The sequence below is a fragment of the Lampris incognitus genome, chromosome 2 (genome assembly GCF_029633865.1).
Source record: "Lampris incognitus isolate fLamInc1 chromosome 2, fLamInc1.hap2, whole genome shotgun sequence".
NCBI classification, from domain to species: Eukaryota; Metazoa; Chordata; class Actinopteri; order Lampriformes; family Lampridae; genus Lampris; species Lampris incognitus.
The window spans coordinates 125,163,233-125,188,675 of NC_079212.1; the positions used below are offsets into that span (position 1 = coordinate 125,163,233).

The 25,443-nt window shown below is 44.2% G+C and overlaps 1 protein-coding gene across 1 annotated transcript in view; it reads right to left on the bottom strand.

The window, feature by feature from the left end:
* Window positions 1-528: 528 nt before the first annotated feature.
* Window positions 529-25,443, bottom strand: part of shmt2 (serine hydroxymethyltransferase 2 (mitochondrial)) — a 70,840-nt gene continuing 45,925 nt past the window's right edge. The window contains exons 6-12 of the mRNA XM_056273166.1: window positions 22,738-22,860; window positions 17,977-18,116; window positions 7,208-7,370; window positions 6,072-6,171; window positions 4,265-4,420; window positions 2,873-2,980; window positions 529-2,450 (exon numbers count right to left, since the gene is read on the bottom strand). Coding sequence (XP_056129141.1) covers window positions 2,323-2,450; window positions 2,873-2,980; window positions 4,265-4,420; window positions 6,072-6,171; window positions 7,208-7,370; window positions 17,977-18,116; window positions 22,738-22,860 — 918 coding nt within the window. The 3' untranslated portion in view covers window positions 529-2,322. The remainder of the gene's footprint in view (window positions 2,451-2,872; window positions 2,981-4,264; window positions 4,421-6,071; window positions 6,172-7,207; window positions 7,371-17,976; window positions 18,117-22,737; window positions 22,861-25,443) is intronic.

Consider the following 25,443-nt stretch of genomic DNA (forward strand, 5'->3'; position numbering starts at 1 on the left):
AGGAAGTTATAGATGTTGTGAGGGAGGACATGCAGGTGGCTGGTGTGACAGAGGAAGATGTAGAGGACAGGAAGAAATGGAAGTAGTAGTAATAGTAGAAGTAGTAGTAGTAGTATATGGAATATCCTATTAGCCTTGAGTTAACAGGATACTCTAACCTAACAGGATACCTTGAGAAATATGATCCAAGCAGTTTGAATAGATCGCAAATAGGTCTAGGCTGGTTTATTTTTTTTAAAGTTCGCATCCAAAATATATTTAGTTTGCAGAAAAGGGAACCTATACTGAATATTGGGCACATTTCTCATAAAATTGCAGAAATGTATTCTTGAAAAACATACCTTTGTACACATGCATATAACCAAATGATGCAGGCAATAAAAATAAAAAGGATGTCATACAGTCCCAACAGAGTCTACACCCATCCATCTACCAGGCTCTACAATTTTGGCATTTTCCCTACTCAATGTCTACTTCAGTGTTTGTTGCTCCATTCATTACCATGTCCCCTATAAATACAATAATACCTCAGCTGTGTGCTCCTCCAACAACTCACAGCCACATTCCAAGTAAACAGGAATATGTTTTCACAGAACATCCCCTTAAGCACTAAACAACCATTTCTCAGGTTTGTTTAAAATATGAAGATGAATATGGTGTAGTAATGAATATTCATAAAAAAATGACAGACCACAGTGTATTTGAATTACTGCATATAATTCTTAGGATTAGCATGTATTCTATAAAATGCTCTGAAAAAAAGTATTTCAAAGTTGAACAGGTGGTAAACGTACTCAGGTTAAGTAAAATGTCAGAGAGATGATAAAACAAACAATGCGAATTTGTGGACAACACTTAAAATTGTCGTATTTTGGCAATGCCCATCTATTGGCTGACAAAAGGTTCTCCAAAGGCCTGGAAGCTGTAAACTGTCAGGAAAAATATACCTCAGTGATAACAAAAGCCTCCCATCCAGTTTTATAAACAATACATCTTGCTTGCTCACTGATGCAGTGATAAAAACACTCATAGCACTTCCAATTTCTGAACCAAAGATCCGCAAACAGAGAAAAAGCAATCACAAAACTGCTTCAAAATACTGACATCAAATTACACTGTTACACTCCTCCAGTATCCACCGTCCTATCATTACATTAGACAATTAAAACAAAGATGCACGGATAGGTATTTATCAAATGTTAACCTCACAAAAAGCAACTACAGCAGATGTTTCTAAAAATTGTGACTGTGAGGAAAACTACAAGTTATATTCATTCCATTTTGATAATACATAGAAAAGTAAATTCTCTTTATAAACACATGAAATGAACCAGAGTGGTCCTATTAATCGTTACATTTATTTTAATCCATTTATCAAAATGATTAATAACAAAATAAAAGGATGTGCAGGTCAATTCCTTTTAAATCTCTCATTTATGATATGCTAGAAAAGCAGGTGACCCCATAATGGAAAATCGTGTGTATTTTCACTTCGCTCTTCTAAATGTCTGACATGGACCCTTCCAGTTCAGGTGTTTTTCAAGAAAGCAAAGGTTAAAAAAATAAAATAAAAAGAATCTTTGGGGTTAATATAACTGTCTTCAAATCATAGCTTTTAAATAAGGACTACAATAACTATGTAATCAGGACCTGTTAATACAATTTCTGAATTAAAATACTGAATAATTCACATCTAGAACACCCGTTAACTTTAAAGATGCATCATATTTAATCCATCCACTTTCAGCTTTCTTGTGCAGCTTGTAATATACACAACACCCCCACATGCAGGGCCGACATGCACACATCTCCATGTGAACGCATTCATCTAGATAAGACAGCTAAGTTTAAGACTTCTCGCAGCATTAAGATTCTTAAGGGTGTCTAATTATGGCAGAATACAAACTAATCAAGCCATTATGTCTGTGACAGCAAGGGCTTCACATGGACATCTGATCTTTTTCAGCTTATGTTGTTTGATTGGACGTTTTTTTTGTTTTGTTTTGACAGCATGTTGAAGAGGATGTACAAAGACAACAGCTGGGAAACATTGCTCTTTTCATGTAAACAATCCAATGAGAATGTGTTCGAACACGGACTAATGGATGACTTCACAAAAGTGTTAAAAGATAAAAGTAGAAAAAAAATATTGTTCTTCATGCGTCTGACTGGACAAACTGGAAAATGTGTCGTAGTGATCAACTCCAGAGTCATCTGTATTCACTGGGAATTAGCAGTACCATCACTGTGTCGTCTCTCCTTGACACCCATCTTGTATCTTGTACCACCCCGGCACTGCTGCTCAATCTCTTCTGGGCTGGTTTAGTGGTCATGGAAACCTGGCATGGGGAAGGGCCTGGCAAACGCCTCAACGCGGCTGCGGAGGTTGGCGATGCAAGCCACCGTCTCTGGGTCCTGGACCAGGAAGTCCTTGAATTCCTGCAGCTTACCTGCAGTGGACGCAGGAGGAGAAGGAGTAGTGGAGGTGGTGGTGGTGGTGGGGACAGAGGGAAAGATAAATGGAGAGAGTGATAAACTCAGCTTTCTGTTTTTAACAAGTTTTCTCATCACCAGTGGGCTTTTTTGCTTCCGCTCCTGTTAGTGTCCTGATAATTTAATCATCTTTTGAGGCCAGATAAAGTAGTGTACTATTTTTTTGCGAAAAACTGGCTGTGATGTTGAACTTTTCTTGCTGGAATTGCAATACCACTGCAGTTTCTATCCACTGCTGAATTAAACAAATACTTGGGGGGGGGGGGGGGGGGCAAAACAGGAAAAAAAAGAAAAACTGGTCTGGAGCAAACAAATGTTCTCTCCAGCCACCAGACTGTACTGACCCATATGCTACTCTCCCTGCTTGCATGAGGCTTACCGGTCTTTTTCTTGACATCCAAGGCTATTTTGAAGCCCTCATCCATGAACTCCACAACCTGCACAAAGTCAGCTTCTTTGAACTGCCGGGAGGTCAGTGCTGGGGCACCTTAGGAGAGGGAAGAGTACAGGAAAGCAGAGGCATTACATGTCAAACTTATCCTAAAATTACTTCCCTTTAGAAGTCAGATGGGAATTTTTCAGAGAGGATTCTGGGTAATTTTAAGTTTTCATTTTGAGATTTACCAAACATTTGTAGCAGAGTGGGGAATGGGGGTGAAGTATTTCTGCTAACATAGATGCAACCGCTTCCCCTGAAATCCCCTCATTGTAAGATTCAAGAGAAAAACACCTCCACTGTTTAATGAAATGTCACCTATAAAATGATACACCATCAGTTTTCTTGTCTGCTCCAACAAATTATACTACAATCCCGATGTTTCCTTAAGTGCCTGTGCCCCCCCCCATTTAGGAACACATGTAATCTTTCAGAAAATGTCTGTGTATAACCCCAGAACTTACTAAAATGTAACTGACAAGTCCAAACTACTCTATTCAGTTCTACTCTATTCAAACTACCCTATTCACTATCTCTGTACAGTACCAAAATTGGCAATGGATAGCTCTCTAAAATATCTATATCCACATCTAGAGAAAATATGAGACGGTCATGAGCATGGGGTGTTTTAAGAGAGATGTATTGTGCCAGAGGGGAAGTGTAGATTTGTGACTGGAGCTTCCTGGAAGACAAGTGAATAAACCAAACAGGCTGTTAATTAATTATAATCTGCTCGGTGCTCATGGCCTGATTGGTGTCTCACTCATTTGCATATGCAGATCTACTTCTTGAGAAAGCAAATAAAAAGACAAGGCATAAAGCGCAAGATAAATGTGACATAATACCTTGCCTGTTAGCTAAACACGGGGAGGCTTTGGTAATGATAAAGAGCTCATCTAAATATCCACACTGACATCTTGAGCAAGTGACTGACTATGTGTTCTGAAGTTGTTTTTCCATCTTTCATTCTTTTTTTGAGCTTACTGCACTGCACAAATAAACAAGTTGCAAATATATTAATTAATAACATAAATTCAGAGCAATTAATTCTTGTGTGTGTGTGTGGTGTTAACATGTTTGATAATACTTGGCAGGACCAGATCAGTTGGCGAGTTGATCGATGTGGTTCAGTTTGAACTTGTAAACACTACCAGATAATCTATGCCGAATATCATTTCTGACCAAGCATCTGAGAGTGAGAGGCTAGACTGGCTAATAGAAGGGTACATCGGCCCGATTATTGTTTAGTCCATACCTGGTCCAAAACAGCAGGGAGGTGTGACACAGGACAAAGCCTAAGGGACAGGTTTAATTCAGTGTGAAGTGTAGTCATACCTAGCCTGAGGCCACCAGGAGTCAGGGCACTCTTGTCCCCGGGGCAGGTGTTCTTATTGGCCGTGATTGATACCAGCTCCAGCACCCTCTCGGCTCGTGCCCCATCGATGCCCTTAGGCCGTAGGTCCACAAGGACCAAGTGGTTCTCTGTCCCACCTGAAATGTTCAGAAGACTTTTATGTAATGTGTGACTTTAATTTCTATTCTGTTTAGGTAACCAAATTCATCTCTCTAGTTTTTTGTTTTGTTCAATCAATCACATCAAGTTTTGCTCTTTGACTTATTAGCTATTCACGTGTTGAGCTGAACAAAGATGGAATGCCAGCTGTGCTCCAAGATGTGGCAGAAATGGGTCCAAATGGCTTCACATTTGGGCAGTGTGTCATTTCTGGCCTTATTGGTATTAAATCTCATTATGAATTTTCCACATATCAATATTATATTGGTGTAAACCTTGCATTTACAATTTCAGATTCATTTGGGGAAAAAAATGAGTAAAGCATTTGTTTCATACTCTCAAAATGTGTGGATACAGCAAAGCTACATCCATCGGAATGAAATGTACCCACTTACTCTAAATTTAACTTGTTTCCCCTTTTTCTCCCCAGTTGTACTTGGCCAATTACCCAACTCTTCCGAGCTGTACCGGTCGCTGCTCCACCCACTCTGCCGATCCGGGGAGGGCTGCAGACTACCACATGCTTCCTCCGATACATGTAGAGTCGCCAGCTGCTTCTTTTCACCTGACAGTGAGGAGTTTCGCCAGGGGGACGTAGCATATGGGAGGATCACGCTATTCCCCCCCAGTTCCCCCTCCCCCCTGAACAGGCACACCGACCAACCAGAGGAGGCGCTAGTGCAGTGACCAGGACATATACCCACATCCAGCTTCCCACCCGCAGACACAGCCAATTGTGTCTGTAGGGATGCCCGACCAAGCCGGAGGTAACATTGGGATTTGACCTGGCGATCCCCATGTTGGTAGACAACAGAATAGACCGCCAAGCCACCCGGACTCCCTACAGCAGGCACTCTTAACAGAAAACTGTCTATGAATATAATATTAAGATGGTGTAAAACTAAACATAGAAAATTACTTACTAGAAATAACCATCTCTTGGACTCAAATGTAGGCTTATTAATATTCTCAAAAAACAAGCAAAATTCATTCTCTTGTTCTTTTGTTCAAATATAACAGGAAGTCAACCAAATAATGTTCTCAATATGCAAATCAAAAGAGAGAAAAGGTGAGTTCTAAAATTCTTTTCCCATCATGATTTATTCAGGCAGGTGAGTGGTTTGACATCACATTGCTAATTTACAAGTTTTTTCTGCTCAACATAGCAGTGCACAACATACTTTTTCCAATTCCTATAAACAAGCTACAAACTGAAGGACCAGAGTCTGCATACAGCGCAAGACAGATCTGGGCAGTATCCTTTGGAGGGTATGAATTGTCCTGAAGGCTTTGCATTCAGAGAGAGCTGAGGCTAACATATAACATGCAGTACGAGATGCAGGAAATTCAAGCCCTTGCTCACATCCAAAAACCGCAAATGCTGATGTGATTCTCTTCATTTGATTGACAGAACAAATACAGACATAAGCCTATTTGCACATCATAAATTTAAATGCATTTTCTTTTGACCAACCAATTTGCGACTTGACATGTGACTTGAGTTTGTGACTTCTCTTTATTATCAACTCCTTTCAAAGTTTCCCACTGCTCTCCACTGACTTAATATGTGTTTTTGGATTAAAAAAAAAAAACAAAAAAAAAAACATTTTACAACTAAAATAATATTACCTGAAACCAATGTGTAGCCTTTGCTGAGCAGAGCTACAGCCATTGCCTTGGCATTCTTCAGTACCTGGGCAATATACTCCCTGAACATGGGTGAATGAGCCTAGAAACACAAACACGCATACGCGCACACACACACACACACACATACAAACAAAAGCAGAACACATTGAGTTAACAGCTGTCACTACTGCATAAGTTAGAATTGGCCCCGTTTCTCTTTGTAAGTCAGCCTGTCTCTTACAAAACCAGAAAATTGCCCATGTGTGCGAAGCTTCACATTTCAAACTAAATAAGGGAAGGAAAAAAAAACAAGATAGAAAATACATTGATGTATCTGGTCACAGCTAAACTCAATCTAAATACTTTGAAATTACTCAAGAAAGGGTAAAGCATCAATAGTGGATTACTAATCAAAGTAGCTCACCTTTAAAATTGTGATAACCGCTGATGTCTTTGTTTTGGCCACTATCTTGTTCTTTTCTCCAGTAACACTGTCTCTTTGCCTTCTGTTCGCTCTGACTGTGAGGCACTTAGTAAATGTGTTTTTTTTCTGTTCTTAAGTGAAATATGAACCAATTTCCATCCATACATCCATTATCCAAACCGCTTATCCTGCTCTCAGGGTCATGGGGTACTGGAGCCTATCCCAGCAGTCATTGGGTGGCAGGCGGGGAGAAACCCTGGACAGGCCGCCAGTCCATCACAGGGCCAACACATTCACACACATTCACACCTATGGACAATTTAGTATGGCCAATTCACCGGACTTGCATGTCTTTGGACTGTGGGAGGAAACTGGCACACCCAGAGGAAACCCATGCAGACACGGGGGAGAACATGCAAACCCCACACAGAGGACGACCCGGGACGACCCCCAAGGTTGGACTACCCCTGGGCTCAAACCCAGGACCTTCTTGCTGTGAGGCGACCGCGCTACCCACTGTGCCACCATGCCACCCATGAACCAACTTACTATTATGAAATCATTAAAAAACTTTGAAAGGTAAATAAATGAACTAGGTTGGGTCACCACAAAGTAGGCAATTAATCTTTTCCACATCACGTCATTATTCAAACTTTTAGTTTGAATAACTATTTTTATGGTGAAACAGGCCTGTGGTGGTTGTTTGTCTGACCTGTCTGAGTGCCACAGCCACACCAGCGATGGCATGGTTGTGAGGTCCGCCCTGGAGAGAGGGGAAGACAGAGAAGTTGACCTTATCCTCAAGGTCATACATGATCTCCTTGCCCTTCTTATCCACTGAGTGAACACCTTTGCGGTAGAAGATAAGGCCAGCCCTGAATTGGACAGAGGAATGCATTCTGCTGGTTAGTGGGGCCATTTTGACACAGGTGTTGCTACCCTTTCATACTGTTGATGGTCAGCATTGCTCTGTTTTGCCACTAGATGCATCATTGGCCTTCCCTACTGTGCACTGCTAATCCTCTGCCAGAATGACTAAACATTTGCTAACACCTATGGTCACGGGAGACCATAATTGATCCAAGATGTGTTGTCCTCATTTTTCCCCCATTTAACCTTGTTGCTAAACAGATACACACGGTTCGCACTGGAGCAATAATGTCTACTTACACCCTGTAATAACAAAACTGCTGTTATTGATGGTGTTGAGGTTTCCACTAACATTCAAGCCAGCTTTCTAGATGCTTTGTGCAAATAACACATAGTTACATCAGATCCTATGTATGGGTACACTAAATTAGAGTTGAGCTGATCAGAGACTGGTTTTCATCTTACACTGAAGTTATGTTGAGGCATTTGACCTAATGATTGAAGAACAGTATACAGTGATGAGCCAAAATATTATGACCCCTCAGAGGTGAAGCAAAAACACTGATCATCTCCAAACAAGGGCACATGTTAAGTTCTGGGTAGATAAGATGGTAAATGAACAATCAGTTCTCGTAGTCAATGTATTGGATGCAGGAGAAATGGGCAGGGGTAAAGACCTGAGTGACTTTGACAAGGGCCAAATTGTTATGGCCAATGGTAAAAGGTGGTACTTTACAGTGGTAAAAGTAATTGAAAAAATGGCAAACCATATATATATCTACAGTGAATTGATCACGATTGGTCAATTATGAAAACATGAAACTTAACAAAGGTGAAGCTTAAGGGGTTTCGGGGTGGTGCTGACCCCCCATCCCAAAATTTCTGCAAAGAAAAACACAGGAGCCAGGCCAAGTCGAGTCATTTTTGTTGTTCGACGCTCTGCCCTCAAAAAGTCTTGGCTCGCACTTGCAGCCCTCAGCAAATCGTGCAGAGATTGCAGCAAGCAATATCTACTGAGAGTGTTTAAAAAGGACTACAAATGTGTTCTGTAATCACTACCTTTGTATTCAAATTTATTTTTCCTGCTTGGTTTTACTGGTTGCTTTGCTGAACACATGACTTCAGGATTCAAGTTTGATTATACATAGCACCTTTGCCTTAATGGAGTTTTATTTCAAAACGACCCTTGTCAGGGAATTGCACACATTAACGCGCTAATAATTCTTACTTGGAGCTACGGTACTGGTAGGCATTGTCAAAATTATTTGATTTGTATTTTTTGATACTTTAAGCTTGTTGCTGAATTACGAATAGTATGTTAGGATTTTAAAAAAAAACTGAATGAAAGCACGTTTCTCTGTTCAGTAAACCACTCTGGGTAAAATTTGTGAAATCTCACTTGCATCTCAAACAATATTAAACTATACTTGCCATAAGAGCCCCTGGGTTAACAGAAAACCCGAGATCCCGTTCTAAAACTTTCATATTTGAAAGCAATACTACACCTTTTGATTGACTGGCAATTAGCAATCAAGTTTTGTTGGGTTTTTTAACCCCCCCTTTTTTTCCTCCCCAATTGTACTTTGCCAAATACTCCCATCTGGGGAGGGCTGCAGACTACCATGTCTCCTTCGATACACGTGGTGTCACCAGCCGCTTCTTTTCACCTGACAGTGAGGAGTTTCGCCAGGAGGACTTAGCATGTGGGAGGATTATGCCATTCCCCCAGTTCCCCCTCCCCCCCGAAAAGGTGCCCCGACTGACCAGAGCAGGCGATAGTGCAGCGATCAGGACACATGCGCACGTCTGGCTTCCCACCCGCAGACATGGCCAATTGTGTCTGTAAGGACGCCCAACCAAGCCGGAGGTAACACGGGAATTCGAACTGGTGATCCCCCTGTTGGTAGGCAATGGAATAGAGCGCCATGCCACCCGGACGCCCCAGTGATCAAGTTTTGATAACTAGCCACACTAAGATCATAGTTCAGTGCGAGGGCATTTCATGAGGTAGTATTGACCTCACTCCTACCCTTTGTTGGAGATAAGGTCGCATGGGTTGTGAAGTCAGTGTTGTACTTGTTGGATTATATCAATGTATCCTGGAGATAACAAGCTACATTAGTAGCAGTCTATTCTGTCCTACGTGTTTGTGTCCATGCATAAACAGGCCGACAGATAGCCAACATGAAGAATCCCAAAGAAATACAGAGTCCCGGTCCAAGTTGAGGAACTTTACTGAAGAACTTTGAGAATTCAACCTTTTTTGTAAAACTGTATAGGGGGGCAATACAGAGAAAGAATGTTTCAATAAACATTGCATAAATTATAAAATGTTATCACATGTCTATGACATAACTACATAACACATGTAAATAACTGCACATGACTGCATGTAAATAATAATTGTAGGCTACATAACTGCATGTAAATAGCTGGTACGTAACCTAGGAATTACGAAATCACACATGACTTATGAATGACTTATGAACTAATTGTAAATAATGTACGTATAACATAGATCAGTATGCTATAATATAGGCGGAATACGGGCAGACAGAATAACGTGACATTTCTACCACAGAGCTGACACAGCTAACTAGCAACCGAAAGCCTGGCTGGCTAACTAGCTAACAGAAAATGGGAGAAGCTAACGTTACACATAGCTATTTTCTTATTAACATGAATACAACGACGTTCTTATGACGGACATCATCAATCACTTAAATAATGTCCCAACTGAACTTACAGACGATGCTCTCCAAGGCACAAACGTAGATAGAAGCAATAAACACAGGAGCTGGGCAAACATATGAAATTCCGCATGGAAAGCTGGACTGTACTGTTACCATGACTATCAGGCAGGAAACTATGTCCTGAATTTAAGTCACGTGAGGAAGGCTAGGGGGAGCAAATAAACTTAAAAATAAAAGTACTCTTCTCACATTCTAATAAAGTAACGTCACACTCCCCGCCTGGTATAATTACTATACCACTACCTTAAACTAACATGAGGAGCATGTCCGGAGAACACAAACTAACTCAGTCCATATCCTCAGCAGGCATGAGTAGGACTGTCTTGGAGACAGGCCTCAGGAAGGTCTTTGTAGATCCATATTTTGTGACCTTGAGCTCAATCTTCCTGACCTTTCCATCCTGGCCAGGGAATGTCTTTGTAACAAGAGCCAGGGGCCACTCGTTCCTCGTCACTTGATTGTCCTTCAGCAACACTAGGTTGCCCTCCTTGGCGTTAGGACGCATGTCCTGCCACTTGCTTCGACATTGGAGTGTGGGGAGGTACTCACGCCTCCATCGGTGCCAAAAGGTGTTGGCGAGATGTTGCACCTGCCTCCACTGCTGGCGATGGAGATCCTCGCTGTCGAAGGTCCCCGGAGGGGGAGGGAGAGTACACACCTTTTGCGTCAGTAGCGAAGCAGGGGTCAGGAGGAAGGGAGATTCTGGGTCCGAGGAGATTGGTGCGAGGGGCCTGGCGTTGATGATTGCCGTAACTTCTGCCATTAAGGTAGACAACACCTCATGAGTAAGGCGTGATTGGCTGGTTTCCCTGAGCATGGAGTCAAGAATACGTCTGGAGACTCCAACCATACACTCCCAGGCTCCTCCCATATGGGAGGAATGAGGAGGGTTAAAGATCCATGAACACCCTTCCTCACCCAAGTACTTCCTGACGTTGGGCTCTTCGGGATCTGTGAGGAGCATATGCAACTCCTTGCAGGCGCCTGTAAAGTTCGTACCACAGTCTGAATGAATCTGCTTCGCAGGGCCTCTCAGTGCAAAGAATTGTCTTAAGGCATTGATGGAACTTGATGTATCCATCGATTCGATGAGTTCGATGTGCACGGCATGTGTGCTCATGCACGTGAAGAGGACTGCCCACCTCTTGCTGTTAGCTTGACCGCCACGGGTTCTTCTTGTGGTGACAGCCCAAGGACCGAACACGTCGAGTCCTATGTAGGTGAAGGGTGGCTCTGTGCTCAGATGGTCGGAGGGTAGGTCCGCCATTTTCTGTTCGGCCGTCCTCCCTCGAAGTTTGTTGCAAGCCACGCATTTGCGGAGGATGCTGTTGATGCACCGCTTGGCTCCGACGATCCAGAATCCTGCTGTGCGGATGGACCCTTCCGTGACGATATGACCCTGATGTTTGACTCTCTCATGGTAATGCCTCACAAGGAGCGTCGCGATGTGGCTGCGAGCTGGGATGACGACTGGGGAACTGTTCTCCTGTGTCGATTGCATCATGCTTGAGCCTTCCCCCTATCCTCAGAAGACCATCTTCATCCACGTAGGGGTCCAGCTTCCTTAAAGGACTGTGTTTGGGAATACTTTTCCCAGCAGCCAAGCAGGTGAACTCTTCTCTGTAGGTCTCTCTTTGCACACAGCTGATGATGAGAGTCTCTGACATCGATAGCTGTTCCGCCGTGCAAGGCTTTGTGGGACCGGTACAGGTTTTGAGGTTGTCTTCCACAGCAGCTTTTTTGAGCTCCAAGATGCGGGTTAGGGATGCGATAGCTCGCACAAGAGACTTCCATGAGGAGAACCGCTCAAAGCGATGAGATCCCAGGTTAGCTGGAGGGACGGAGAGAGTCGTGGCATGAGAACGCACCTCACTGTCAGAATCCGGGTTGACGAGTTCGTGAGGCTCCCCTTCAGGAGTGTGAACTCCGTCAGGCAGGGACAGGAAAGGGGGTCCTGTGAGCCATGTAGTGTTTGTTAGCTCGGCGGCAGGTACCGATCGGGTAGCATGATCCGCTGGGTTTTGAGCTGTGTGGACGTAGCTCCACTGTTCTGGTTTGGTGAACTTCCTGATTCGCTGCACTCTGTTGCAGACGTACACATAGAACCGCCTGGTCTGGTTGTATATGTACCCTAAGACAACTTTGCTGTCTGTGTAGAACCCCATCGTGTCTACACTGATGTCCAACTCCCTCACCACCAGCTCTGCCATTTCCACTGCCAGCACAGCGGCGCCAAGCTCCAGTCTTGGGATAGTATGAGCGGACGGAGGCGCCAGTTTCGCCTTTCCCAGGACAAAACCGACATGACAGTCTCCATCACTGTCGATCACCTTGAGGTAAGCTACCGCGGCGATAGCCTTCACTGAAGCGTCAGAGAAGACGTGGAGCTCATTCCTTTGCGCGGTAGATAGGGTGGTGGGAGTGTAGGCTCTTGGTATCCTGATGTCTTTCAGGTCTTGTAATGAATCTTTCCACATCCTCCATTCTGCTTCCTTTTCATCTGGTAGAGGGGTGTCCCAGTCGAGAGCTTCATTGCAGATGAGTTCTCGCAGCAGAAACTTTCTCTGAATGACGACTGGAGCAACGAGACCGAGGGGCTCAAACAAGCTGTTCACCGTGGCTAGAGCACCTCTGCGGGTGAAGGGCTTCTCTGTGGCCATTGCTCTGAAGGTGAAAATGTCGCGCTTGAGTTCCCAGCTGAGTCCCAGGCTGCGTTGGATGAGGGTGGAGTTGTCGTCGAAGTCCAAGGTTTGCAGTCCCTTTGCATGGTCTTCTGGAGGGAAGGCCTCCAGGACATCAGAACTGTTTGACACTATCTTATGGAGTCTCAGGTTTGAGGCAGCAAGCATCTCCTGTGTCCTTTTCAACAGGTCGATGGCTTCTGTGGCTGACGGGAGCGACTTGAGGCCGTCGTCGACGTAGAAGTCGCGTTCCACGAAGTGCTTGGCATCCATTCCGTGTTCCCTGGAGCCGTGTTCTGCTGCTCGGTGAAGTCCATAGATGGCGACAGCTGGGGATGGTGAGTTGCCGAATACGTGGACTTTCATGCGATATTCGACAACCTCTTGGTTGGGGTCGTTGTTGTTGAACCACAGGAAACGCAGGAAATCTCTGTTGTCTTCTCGAACGACGAAGCTGTGAAACATCTGCTCGATGTCTGCTATGACAGCCACTGTTTCTCTTTGGAAGCGCAAAAAGACTCCCAGCAAGCTGTTGTTCAGATCCGGGCCGGTAAGTAGCACATCGTTCAGGGAGATGCCGTGATGTTGAGCGCTGGAGTCGAAGACAACCCTGATCTTGTCTGGCTTTTGAGGGTGGTAGACACCGAAGATAGGTAAGTACCAGCACTCACTTCCCTCCGGTAGTGGTGGGGCCAACTCAGCCTGGTCGTAATCAAAGATGTTTTGCATGAAGGTGAGGAAGTCGGCTTTCATCTTAGGCTTTCTTTCCAAGGTGTGGCGGAGAGAGGTAAGTCTGCTAAGAGCTTGGTCTCGATTGTTCGAGAGCCGTCGACGAGGGGATCGGAATGGGAGAGGCGCCACCCAGCTGTTGGTGTCGTCCATCACCATCTCTCTGTCCATGAACTCCAGGAACAGACAATCTTTGATGGAAAGCCCCACTTTGTCGTCATCTTTAGTACTCTGGAAGATAGTGCTGCCTAGGCTGCAGTCATCAGGGACTGGGGTGTCATGTTTGACGCTGTAAGGAGGAGAGGTGCTGTTCTGTGCTTTGGAGCTGAACCTTTCCTTGACCTGGAGACGGTTGGGGCACGGAGTGAGGAGAGATGGCCTTCCATTTTCGAGCACGCTGGTGCGATAGGAAGTCACAGCTGCTGGCTTGTGGGCTGAACCCAGGCACACGTCACCTATAACCACCCAAACCAGGTCTAGACGTTGGGCATAGGGGGCGCTGGGAGGACCATTGCGTTGCTCCCTGACTTTATGGACCTGAAGGATGTCGCGTCCCAGAAGTATCAGGATCTGGGCTTCAGGGTCCAGGCGAGGGATTCTGCGAGCGATGGACTTCAGGTGGCTGTGGTGCTGTGCAGCTTCTGGGGTCGGGATTTCTGACCGATCGTCAGGCATATGGTTGCACTCGATGAGTGTTGGAAGCACCACACTTATTTTTCCATCCAACGACTCCGCCAAGAACCCTGTGGCTCTTCTTCCAGATGTCTCGGTGACTCCTGCACATGTACGCAGGGTGTACGGTGAGTCTGAACCTCTGATTTGGAAGAGGTCGAAGAATTCAGACCTTGCCAGAGATCTATTGCTCTGGTCGTCCAGGAAGATGTAGACGTTAGTAGCTCTGTCTGGGTGTGCTTTGGGGTATACCTTCACCAGGCAGATTTTGGCACAGGATCTGAGGCTTTGGCCTCTGCCACAGACTTCTGTGCATTTAGAGGTGACTGCTGGTGGAGGCACCTCCTCTTCACTCTCCCCGCCATGCTCTGAGGTGGGGTCCTTGTCTTTTTTGTCCCATGGAGGAGGTCCAGGGTGGAGCGCCGCTATGTGGTCATCGCTCTGACATTCGCTGCACTTCAAAGTTGCCTTACAGTTCTTTGCCAGGTGAGTTGTGGAGGAGCAACACCTGTAGCAGGCACCATTCTCTTTCAGAAAGGCTTTGCGCTCCTCAAGAGGCTTGCTTCGAAAACCCTGACATTTCTTTAGAGGATGGGGCTTCTGATGGATGGGACATTGTTTCCCAATGTCGTCAGGCTTGCTGCTCGAACTGCATGACTGAGAAGCTGAGCAGTTTGTTGAGACCTCTGTCTTGTGGGTGGAGACATGCCTTTTGGCGTGTCTTGATTCCTTTTCTGATCGCTCATGTTTTGAGGACCCTGAGGAGGACTTGTTGGATGTTTTCAAGGGAGCTGAAGGGAGAGTAAAGCTGGGGTCGTTTCTTCTGCGTGCCTCGCTGCTGATAAAGTCTGCGAAGAAGGTGAATGGGGGGAAAGAGACATGGTGCTGCTCTTTGTACTGGGAACCCTTAGTTATCCACCTCTCTTGTAGACTGTGTGGCAGCTTCTCAACGATCGGGTTGACACCCCTGGCGGTGTCCAGGTACGAGAGCCCCGGCAGGTAGCCCTCATACTTAGCAGAATCTAACTCCATCAGCAGGTCTCCCAGTTCCCTCAACTTTACGGGGTCTTTCTGAGAGATTTTTGGAAAGTTCTCTAGCCTCTCGAAGAGCGCTCTCTCGATCACTTCAGGGGAGCCATAGCACTCTTCTAGGCGTTCCCAGACAAGTTGTAGGCCCACTACAGGGTTGGCGACGTGCACAGAGCGAATTCTTGTAACGTGCTCTGAGGACATTTTTCCTAACCACTTTGTCAAGAGGTCGAGCTCCTCGCTGGCAGTTAAGTTCAGTCCTTCAATGGCGTTGAAGAAAGAGGACTTCCACGCCCAATAATTTTCTGGGCGCTCGTTGAACTGGATGAGACCAGAATTCACAAGCTCTCGGCGCACCAAGTACCTCGCAATGTCATTTATACCAGTCGTGTCATCACGATGTGGCTGCGGTGAGGCTCTGAGAGGAGAGTGGTGCAGCTGAGCAGGAGGAGGCTGAGGAGGGGAGAGCTGAGCAGGATGTTGGTGATGTACTGCAGGAGTTGACCTCGCAGGTTGCTGTGCCGGAGCTGCAGGCGCTGACCTCGCAGGTTGCTGTGCTGCAGCTGGCATCGACCTCGCAGGTTGCTGTGCCGGAGCTGCAGGCGCTGACCTCGCAGGTTGCTGTGCCGGAGCTGCTGGCGTTGAACTTGCAGGTTGATGTGTGGCAGCTGACGTTGTGGTTGCGGGTTGCTGTACTGCATGAACATCGTTCGTGGCTGAGAGGTGAGGGGCTCTGAGCGGCGTATATCGTTCGTTCTGGGGGCTCCTCGTAACTAGTCTGTAGCTTAGAGTGGTGTTCGACGTAGTCACGTGTGCGTTGAAGGCTGTTGCTAACCGATTTGTATCGACTCTTCTCGCTTCCCTCACGATCTTCAAGTTCAGCCGCTTCTTCGAGAACTTGAGCATCTGCTATAGCTGCCGCTACCTCCTTCTCGTGACCCAATGTTGATAACTTGGCGGCTATTTGAGCTTCTTTAACTTTAATGTCAGCTGCTAGACGAGCCTCTTCTAATTTCAGGTGAGCTGCTATACGGGCCTCTTCTACCTTTAATTTAGCTTCCCGTTGACCGTAGGATGAACGTGCGCGGGCAGCTTCGACTTTGGCGCGAGCCCTGATTGCAGCTTTGCCAGTTGAGGAGGTTTTAGATCCAGATGATGAGGCGGAATGTAGAGATGCAGCGTCAGGTGGGCGGACCTGTTTCGTCTCATCACCTTCAGTGTTTCCATTGGTTACGCTGTTGTCCGTCATTGTTTATTGATCCTGTTGCTGTAGTGCCCGCCGTGAAGTCGTCTTTTTACTATTCTGTCCTACGTGTTTGTGTCCATGCATAAACAGGCCGACAGATAGCCAACATGAAGAATCCTAAAGAAATACAGAGTCCCGGTCCAAGTTGAGGAACTTTAAGAATTCAACCTTTTTTGTAAAACTGTATAGGGGGGCAATACAGAGAAAGAATGTTTCAATAAACATTGCATAAATTATAAAATGTTATCACATGTCTATGACATAACTACATAACACATGTAAATAACTGCACATGACTGCATGTAAATAATAATTGTAGGCTACATAACTGCATGTAAATAGCTGTACGTAACCTAGGAATTACGAAATCACACATGACTTATGAATGACTTATGAACTAATTGTAAATAATGTACATATAACATAGATCAGTATGCTATAATATAGGCGGAATACAGGCAGACAGAATAACGTGACATTTCTACCACAGAGCTGACACAGCTAACTAGCAACCGAAAGCCTGGCTGGCTAACTAGCTAACAGAAAATGGGAGAAGCTAACGTTACACATAGCTATTTTCTTATTAACATGAATACAACGACGTTCTTATGACGGACATCATCAATCACTTAAATAATGTCGCAACTGAACTTACAGACGATGCTCTCCAAGGCACAAACGTAGATAGAAGCAATAAACACAGGAGCTGGGCAAACATATGAAATTCCGCATGGAAAGCTGGACTGTACCGTTACCATGACTATCAGGCAGGAAACTATGTCCTGAATTTAAGTCACGTGAGGAAGGCTAGGGGGAGCAAATAAACTTAAAAATAAAAGTACTCTTCTCACATTCTAATAAAGTAACGTCACACAGTCTGAAACAAGTTGTTCATTATGCCTGATAAGGGAGTGATACACAACTTCAAAGTAGTACTCATTGTAATCATTCGTTCGTAATCATTAGGTAGTTGGTCAGCTGGTGCACATCTGTATGACATATTCAGGTACAAGTTCTGGACAATAACACATAAAATATGACAAGCAGGGAATTGTGCATTAAAAATAAACACTAAATAAAAATGTGATTTTCAAACAGTATTCTTTTCAGGTTTTACCAACGGTGAATATATTTCTCACATCCTGGGACTTAGTCCACGATGGATGCTCAATTTAAGACACTACAGCATGAAAATGTTTTAAATTGGAAAAAAAAGAATATCAAACATGTCTACACGACCAAGAATAATGAATGTCTTGTTATCAATTTCCACCATATTATGTCAGTCACCAACAACGACTCTCTACCCCATGTTTCCTGTCTGCAATGTTACCTATAAAAAAAAAAGGCTTAAACTGACCAACCCCCCTCACAGACACAGAAAAATGAATGCTGTTGAGAATTCAACATAGGTGTGGTTATCATCATTGAGCCTCATTAGTTCACAACTGAACAGCAGCTTAAATTATTATATTTTTAACCTAGTCTAACAGGATCTTACCGGGCTCCTCGGAGGGACTTGTGTGTGGTAGAGGAGACCAGGTCAGCGTACTCGAAGGGGGAGGGGATGGCTTTGGCTGCCACCAGACCGCTGATGTGGGCCATGTCAGCCAACATGTATGCCTTTACTTCAGTGCAAAGCTAAGAGGAGAAACAAGGGACTCAAGATTAATATCCTTGTTTTTTTTAAATGTATTTCTATCTGTATCTGGGCACAGTCTGTAAAGTCAACAGTCAGATCACGCACTTGGCATTTACACCTAATATTGCGGTTCTGTTGTCTGCATTGTGTCCGCACTGGGAATGGATTGAGGTTTATGTGTGGGGTTATTTCACATTTTCCAACAGTCTCATATACTGGAGCATATTTAAATCAAAACGTATTGTTCTGCTCAATACTTGGGTACCCACAAGGAATATATCAAAATTAGACGCACATTCTGAAAATGTGGTGTGTGTTTGGTAGTTTTTCACATGCCAGGAATTTGACACGATAACACATCAAGTCAAATTTCTAGTATGACAAAACTCACTTGCACTACAACATTAAGACATTACACAAAAAAATAAAAATATCGGTTAAGTTTTCTTTTCATAAAAGAAATTTGGATTTCTGTGTCGTGATGTCATGTCAAATGTAGAATTGAAAAAAAAAAGTGACCTGAAATAAAAGATAGTATGAACTAGGGCATTCACGGCTGCTAGATTTTAGTAGTCATCAACTATACTCCCAAAAAGTAATCAAGTAGTTGTGAGAAATATTTTTTTTTCACCAAATAACAGCAATCGGTTCTCATCAAAAATGTCTCAAATACAACCAGTAAAGGGTTATTTAATGTAGGCAGGACCAACCTGTGGGTGGATGAAATAGCAGAGTCCTTGGTTGGCTCAGAGAGGCTGTTTACAAAAGAGCCGCAATCTGATTGGACTAAACCCCCAGCTTCCTGTCTGACCTGGAGATACTGCAGTAACAACGCGACTGCTTTCTTGCAGGTGTTTCGGTTTAACTAGTGACCATGTTTCCTGGTGACTTTCAGCTGAGCCTGTCTGTGGTTGTGGTGACAGCAGCTGTTGAAAAGTCTAAAGGCCTTAAATGATCTTAAATGGAATATTCAATACAGTATATTTTGTCATCATATAAATTAAACAGTGTTGCCGGCAAGAAACATTCACATTTATTGAAGTTACTTATAATCATATTTGCCAACCTTGACACCTCAAAAATAGGGAGGATTTTAAAGCCAAAGTGGGGGGGGGGGTCCTCCCCCAGAAAAAATTGAGTTTCAGAGACGTTGTTTCCTGCATTCTGGTGACTTTTAAAGAATGAAAATAACTACACTGCAACAGCATTTTTTACGTTAAATACAGAATAATTTGCCCCTCTGGTGAGAATCACTGCTTTTAAGAGCCTGTACACGCCATTGCCCTCTGTGGCTGCCATCTATAAATGTTTATTGTAGTTAAAATTGCAATGCTTTGTGGCCTGTGGCACAATCGTTGAGGGTGGATAGGTGTAGGCCAGAGAGAATATTCTGTTAGGGCCACTAACATAGCCATCTTAGTCTGAGCATATATTACTGCATCAGGTCTCCCTTTATCAAGCAGGCCTATGATGCTTTGCTGGCCCTGGTACACTGTCATCACCTTCTTGTTTCTCAGCCTCTCGATGGTGATTCATGTCGGTGCAATCCTCATGCTCGACCAAAAAATCGACGCAGCCAATTTAAAAAAAAAAAATCGCACGCCCCTTTCCCTTAAAACTTTGTGTAAGAAATGCGAATTCTTCATTCCTGAAGGTCTGAAATTTACATGAGTATTTTTTTCTCTTTGAACTCTCCATTTCTCTCTCTGTCAAGACAGTCACTCACTGAGGAGGGCAAGGCGAGCAGCTCTCTTCGCGCGCATGCCATGGAAATGATACATTTGGTGTAGATGTATTGTCGTCCAGTCGCAAACAGTCGAGTTTTAGAGTCATAGAGCTTATACATGCTGTACAGTGCCAGAAAAAGGTTGTGATAATGTAAAGGGAAAAAAGAAAGGTGGGAAAATGTGTCATAAATTGGGAGAAATACGGGAAAATTGTGACCCCTAGAGGAAACCGGGAGAGGGCAATAAAAATCGTGAGTCTCATGGGAAAATCGGGAGGGTTGGCAAGTGTGCTTATAATGTGGGTGAAAAGCAGAGAATAGCAGAGCAGTGTCTAATGAGAAATTTGACATTATAATGTTACAGGTTAAATGACTGAATAAGGGTCACTTTCCAGTTTGTTTTTCCACATTATAAGAAACTTTATGAGAGGTGAATGAATCTTGCTGAGCACAATTTAGCTTACATAAATGGTTAGCATAGATATTAAACACGGATGAGTGTGTATTTAAAATTTACTAAAGTAAAATCAAAGGCTTTTAGGAGGCCACTACGTGTTCTTTTCGTGTTTTCAACAGCTGCCGTCACTAAAGTCACCAGTTAACATGGTCACTTGTTAAACCGAAACACAGGGTGAGCGGGAGACTTTCCTTCTCCAATTACCTTAAATTCTGTTAATTTAATATGGCGTAATGTAGAAAATGATTGTTCAAACAAATCTATGTTCAACAACAACTAATATTATGTCCACCTACCCACGGTGCTCCCAGCTGCACACCTGCTGTAGATGCACTGCCACTGCCTAATTACTGCAGAGTGCTAAAACCTCAGATGAATGAATAGTCTACAACTATGCAGTGTCGACTAGTGGTTCTGATAGTCGACTACGCGACTGTTCTGTGAAACCCGTAGCATGAACTCACATTGAAAATAGCTTTATGACTGTACTGAGATGAGTTGCAGAATTATTATTATTCAACACTTGCCTTTTTTGGACATTTCATCATTCCAGACATTTTTCCCAATGTAAGGGATCATGTCTCTACTTGCGTTCATTAACCCTGGACACAAACCTAAGCATGCCAGCCACATACTGGTCCCACTGCGCTCTACAATTTATTAGACTATATATATATGTGTATATGTATATATATATGTGTGTGTGTGTGTGTGTATATACATGAGATACAAGACGCATGATATGATCTCAAGACACTGAGAAAGTACATTCTGCCCCACGGTTAGGATTTGATATCTTATTCTACATCTAGGTTCGCACTGAGCCGATAATTCAGAACAGCGGGGGAAGGGCTGGTGTAATTATACTCTTCAAGCAGTCTTCAGAGGACCGAAAGTACTACAGCATAATTCAATAAATCCAAGCCGTTTCTTGCCAGCGTTTATCGAGAGAGGCACAAACAATAAATAGCTCGCTAACATGCAAATAACTCACTGGCGCATGATCAGAGCGATAAACAAACCTTTTTTAGAGCTCCAATTAATATTCATTATCATGACAATCTCCCATCCTCTCATATCTAAACTGGATCAGCACATTTTTATTAGATTTAAAGCCATGGGAGAAGTCAGAGGCAGTGGAGGGGAGTAAAGGAACACAAAAGGGTAACCTACAGTTTTACTTGGAGGAAAAGGAGGGGAAAAAAGGCAAAGAAAAAGGAGGGGCCTACTTTAATCTAGCTCTAACCTGACCCTGAAAAACCTGGACAGTAGCCAAGGCTTGGCAGCCTCCGCCATAAAACAGTGAATAGTTACACAGAGTTGTGTCAGGGGGAAAATATGGTCACACTTCAGGCCTAGCAGCAGAGTGGTTATGGTGCTTAATAAACACATGGTGCTCTTAACGGTGTGACACTTCATCTGATGGTGGTGGCTGAAGAGGATCTCAGCAACAATGAGAGCCAGTCATAGAGTGAATGGACAGCGGATGGGTGGGTGCAACACAAAATAGCCTCTTGTGTGCTGTCATAGAGGGGCACTGAAGTGTGAGGGTAAAAGCTGCCACTGTGCGCACGAGTACGCGTGTGCACGTATCAATGTAAATGTGAGCGTGCACACAGGGTGCCGGAGAATTCGGTAAATTGGATGAGAGCGTAAGACAGGATGTGTGTTTGTATTATGGGCAAGAGTGTGAATTTGCGTGGGGTTTTTGATAAACTAGGATAGAAGTGGGGGTGTGAAAACATCGAGGTTCGAGGGCGCCAGAGAATTCGGTCAAGTGGATGAGAGAGTAAGACAGGATGTGTGTGTTTGTATTATGTGCAAGAGTGCGTGAATTTGCGTGGGTTTTTGATAGACTAGGAGAGAAGAAGTGGGGGTGTGAAAACGTCGAGGTTTGAGGGCGCCAGAGGATTCAGTCAAGTGGATGAGAGAGTAAGACAGGATATGTGTTTGTATTATGGCAAGAGTGTGAGAATTTGTGTGGGATTTTTGATAGACTAGGACAGAAGAAGAGGGGATGTGAAAATGTCAAGGTTCAAGGGCGAACGACTGACAGGGAGAGGCAGAGCATGGTCTCTACTGCAGAATGGAAATTAAGACAGAGATCAGTCCCGGCAAAGCCAGAACCAACAGCGAGGGAGCAGGTGTGTGTGACAGCACAACAGTAAAGGTTGACTGAGTCTTCAATAAGGATGGAACGGTGACCTGACTTTCCCAATTTCAGAGGAGGAAGGAGGAACCAAGGATGGGTTGCAAGTCAAAGAAAACTGATAGAGGAAAACGAATGAATGAGAGAGAGAGACAGAGAGAGAGAGAGAGAGAGAGAGAGAGAGAGAGAGAGAGAGAGAGAGAGAGAGAGAGAGAGAGAGAGAGAGAGAGAATGCAGCCAATGTAAAGGTTGAGTGAATTTCGAATAAGTGGAGAGGGGTCCATGCACCTTCTTGATGCGGGCGTAGTCAATAAGGCGGGCGTAGGCACTGGTGCCAGCGATGATGAGCTTGGGCCGAAACAGCTTGGCAGTCATCTCCATCTGGTCATAGTCTATGAGTCCTGTAGCAGGCTAGAGAGAGAGAGAGAGAGAGATATGAGTCCTGTAACAGACTAGAGAGCTAGAGAGCTAGCGAGAGAGCGAGACACACACACACACACACATATATACACACACACACACACACATACACAGAGAAAGGCAGAGAAGGGGGGCCAGCAGATGTATAGGAGAGAGAGGGAGAGTAAGGTAAAGGAGAGGGGAGAGGACGGAGAAACAACACAGACAGGAGAACAAAAAGAAAGAGGGCACAGATAGAAACAGGAGGGGAAGAGAGAAGAGGGGGCATATGGTAAGGTTTAAGAAATGAGAAATGGGGTGGAGAGGGAGGGAGAGAAGCAAGACAGACAGGAGATAGAAAAAGAAATGAGAAGAAAACACTGATGAATGAGGAACATGAACGGAGGTGGAAACACTGTCAAATTTCAAAATCAAGCAAATTTAAACATGGCAGACATCAGAATGTTTTGGTTAGCACTACCTGAATAAAGTTCTCCAGGTAAATCAAAAAGAAAAATGCATTCATGTTGGAGAAAAAGATAAAATCATCAACTTCACTCATTGTAGAGGAATTTGGAGCCACTGCAACAATGCACCCCTGCTTATTTCATCTTCTTTCTATCTAGTAGTCAACTTATCAAATGAGGAGAAAAGCATCGACATTGGGAGTGGGAACTGCTTCTTTGCCCTTTCTTCTATAAATGAGCTATTTCAACAAATGAACGTCAGACAACTCGCTCTTCAGCAGACGGGTCACATGAAATGGAATCAGACAGTGAATCAAATGACCGGGCTTGTTGCATGCCATCATTTCCTACTTATCCAGTTTCACGTATCCCATACGTCAGAAAAATAGAGAGAGAGAGAGAGAGAGAGAGAGAGAGAGAGAGAGAGAGAGAGAGAGAGAGAGGGCAGGGCAAAAAAGACGAGAGAGAGGTGAGAAAAAGAAGAGGAGAGAGGGATAGAGGAAAGCTTTATTTAGACAAGCAGATAATCTGCCATCTCCAGAGCGGCTCTCTGGACGGCCCCTCACTCCATCAAGGTGCTCATTGTGAAGATGGAGCCAGCGGTGCTGGCCAGCCTGTCGATTTCCCATTATCTCTCTCGCAGAGGGGTCCTTCCCGCCCATCCATCAGCAAGCCGGAACACACCAACTCTCAGAGGCATCGATCAGCAACTGCTAACCCACCCACCCAACCCCACTGCCGCCCAGCAACTACTACCATAAGAATACCTTCATTACAACAAAACACTGATCATATCGAGATGTTGACTTGGGAAATGCTTGGGTCTTACCTGCCTGACTGAGAACCTGTGATTATCACCATGCCAGAGCATGCTAGCAATATATCTAGCTGCCCTTTACACAATGCTTTCGCAGCACGGTGGAACAGTGAGTAGGGAGACCATCTTTTCAAAGGGGGAAGGTGCAACATTTTGGCTTCTCTGATGTGTAATTATTACTAGTAAACATCAGCAAAGGCTTGTGAATGGTTGAGACTAAAACAAAGTTCGTACCCCCCATGCACGCGCACACATATATGGGTGTTTGTCTATATCTTGCACATAGTACTCTTGCATGCCCTAGGGGGCAGTGTTGTGTCAGTGAAACCAAATTATAAAAGTGACAGCCGAAGAAATCTGGGAACAGAAAAAAAGAAAATAAAAGAACAAAACAGAGTGGCATGTAACCAGTTTTTTTTTTATTCTGCGTGTTGTGTCCGTGTGTATATTGTTGTCAGCTCCCTTGTCTCAGCTTCTGTTTTGTTGTTGTGTTGATGTCATGCTACCAGATATTCTTCCCTGCTTGACCAATCAGTGTTAAAATTGCACACCGTCTCTCAGACACGGTAAATGTGCTCTCAAGATTTTGGAGCTGTGCGGGGCTGCGTCTCTAAGCCTTTTGCCAGCTACGGTCAACCAGAGACCACGTCTTCGTGACGCTTTGCAGAGCTCTTCATGTGTTCCTATTCAGAAGAACATCCTGGGCTTAAGGGTTTTTGTTGTAATTTTAACGCCCGGCCACCCATAAGATTCGGCCAGCACTTGTGGTTGTTAGCTACAGGTGTCGGTGCTTCGCTTACTTTAGCAAGTCGATATCTACTCGCGTTGTTGGAAAACACAAGATGTCAGAAAAGGTGCTGGGTTTCTGCTACATATTTGAATTTCTTTGTCATGTCTGTTTTAATTTGAAGATGTTGTTCACATCACTGAGAAATAGTACCCAGGTAAAAACTACACATAGCCCTTTAACTGAAAGGACTGTAGTTTAAATTGTCCTGTTGCTGGACATCCTACATGCCGAAGTGACTCTTAACAAAACACTAAATTCCTAAATGCTCAAGTATGGCTGCTCTGCAGCTGATTCTGACCCCTTACCTCGCTGCAGAGCAGGGGTAAGAGGGGGTAAAATTTACCAAAATGGTTTAATAAAGGGTCATAAAACTCCAAGCAAATACCTTTTAAAATAGTTGCACATTTAATCCTTTGAGATTCCACTTTTGTTTTTATATTTTTAGTATGTCAATATCAAGACAACTCACTCTTCAGCAGAAACCAGAAATGAAAAAGCAAAGTTTTAGCTTTTTGCATTTA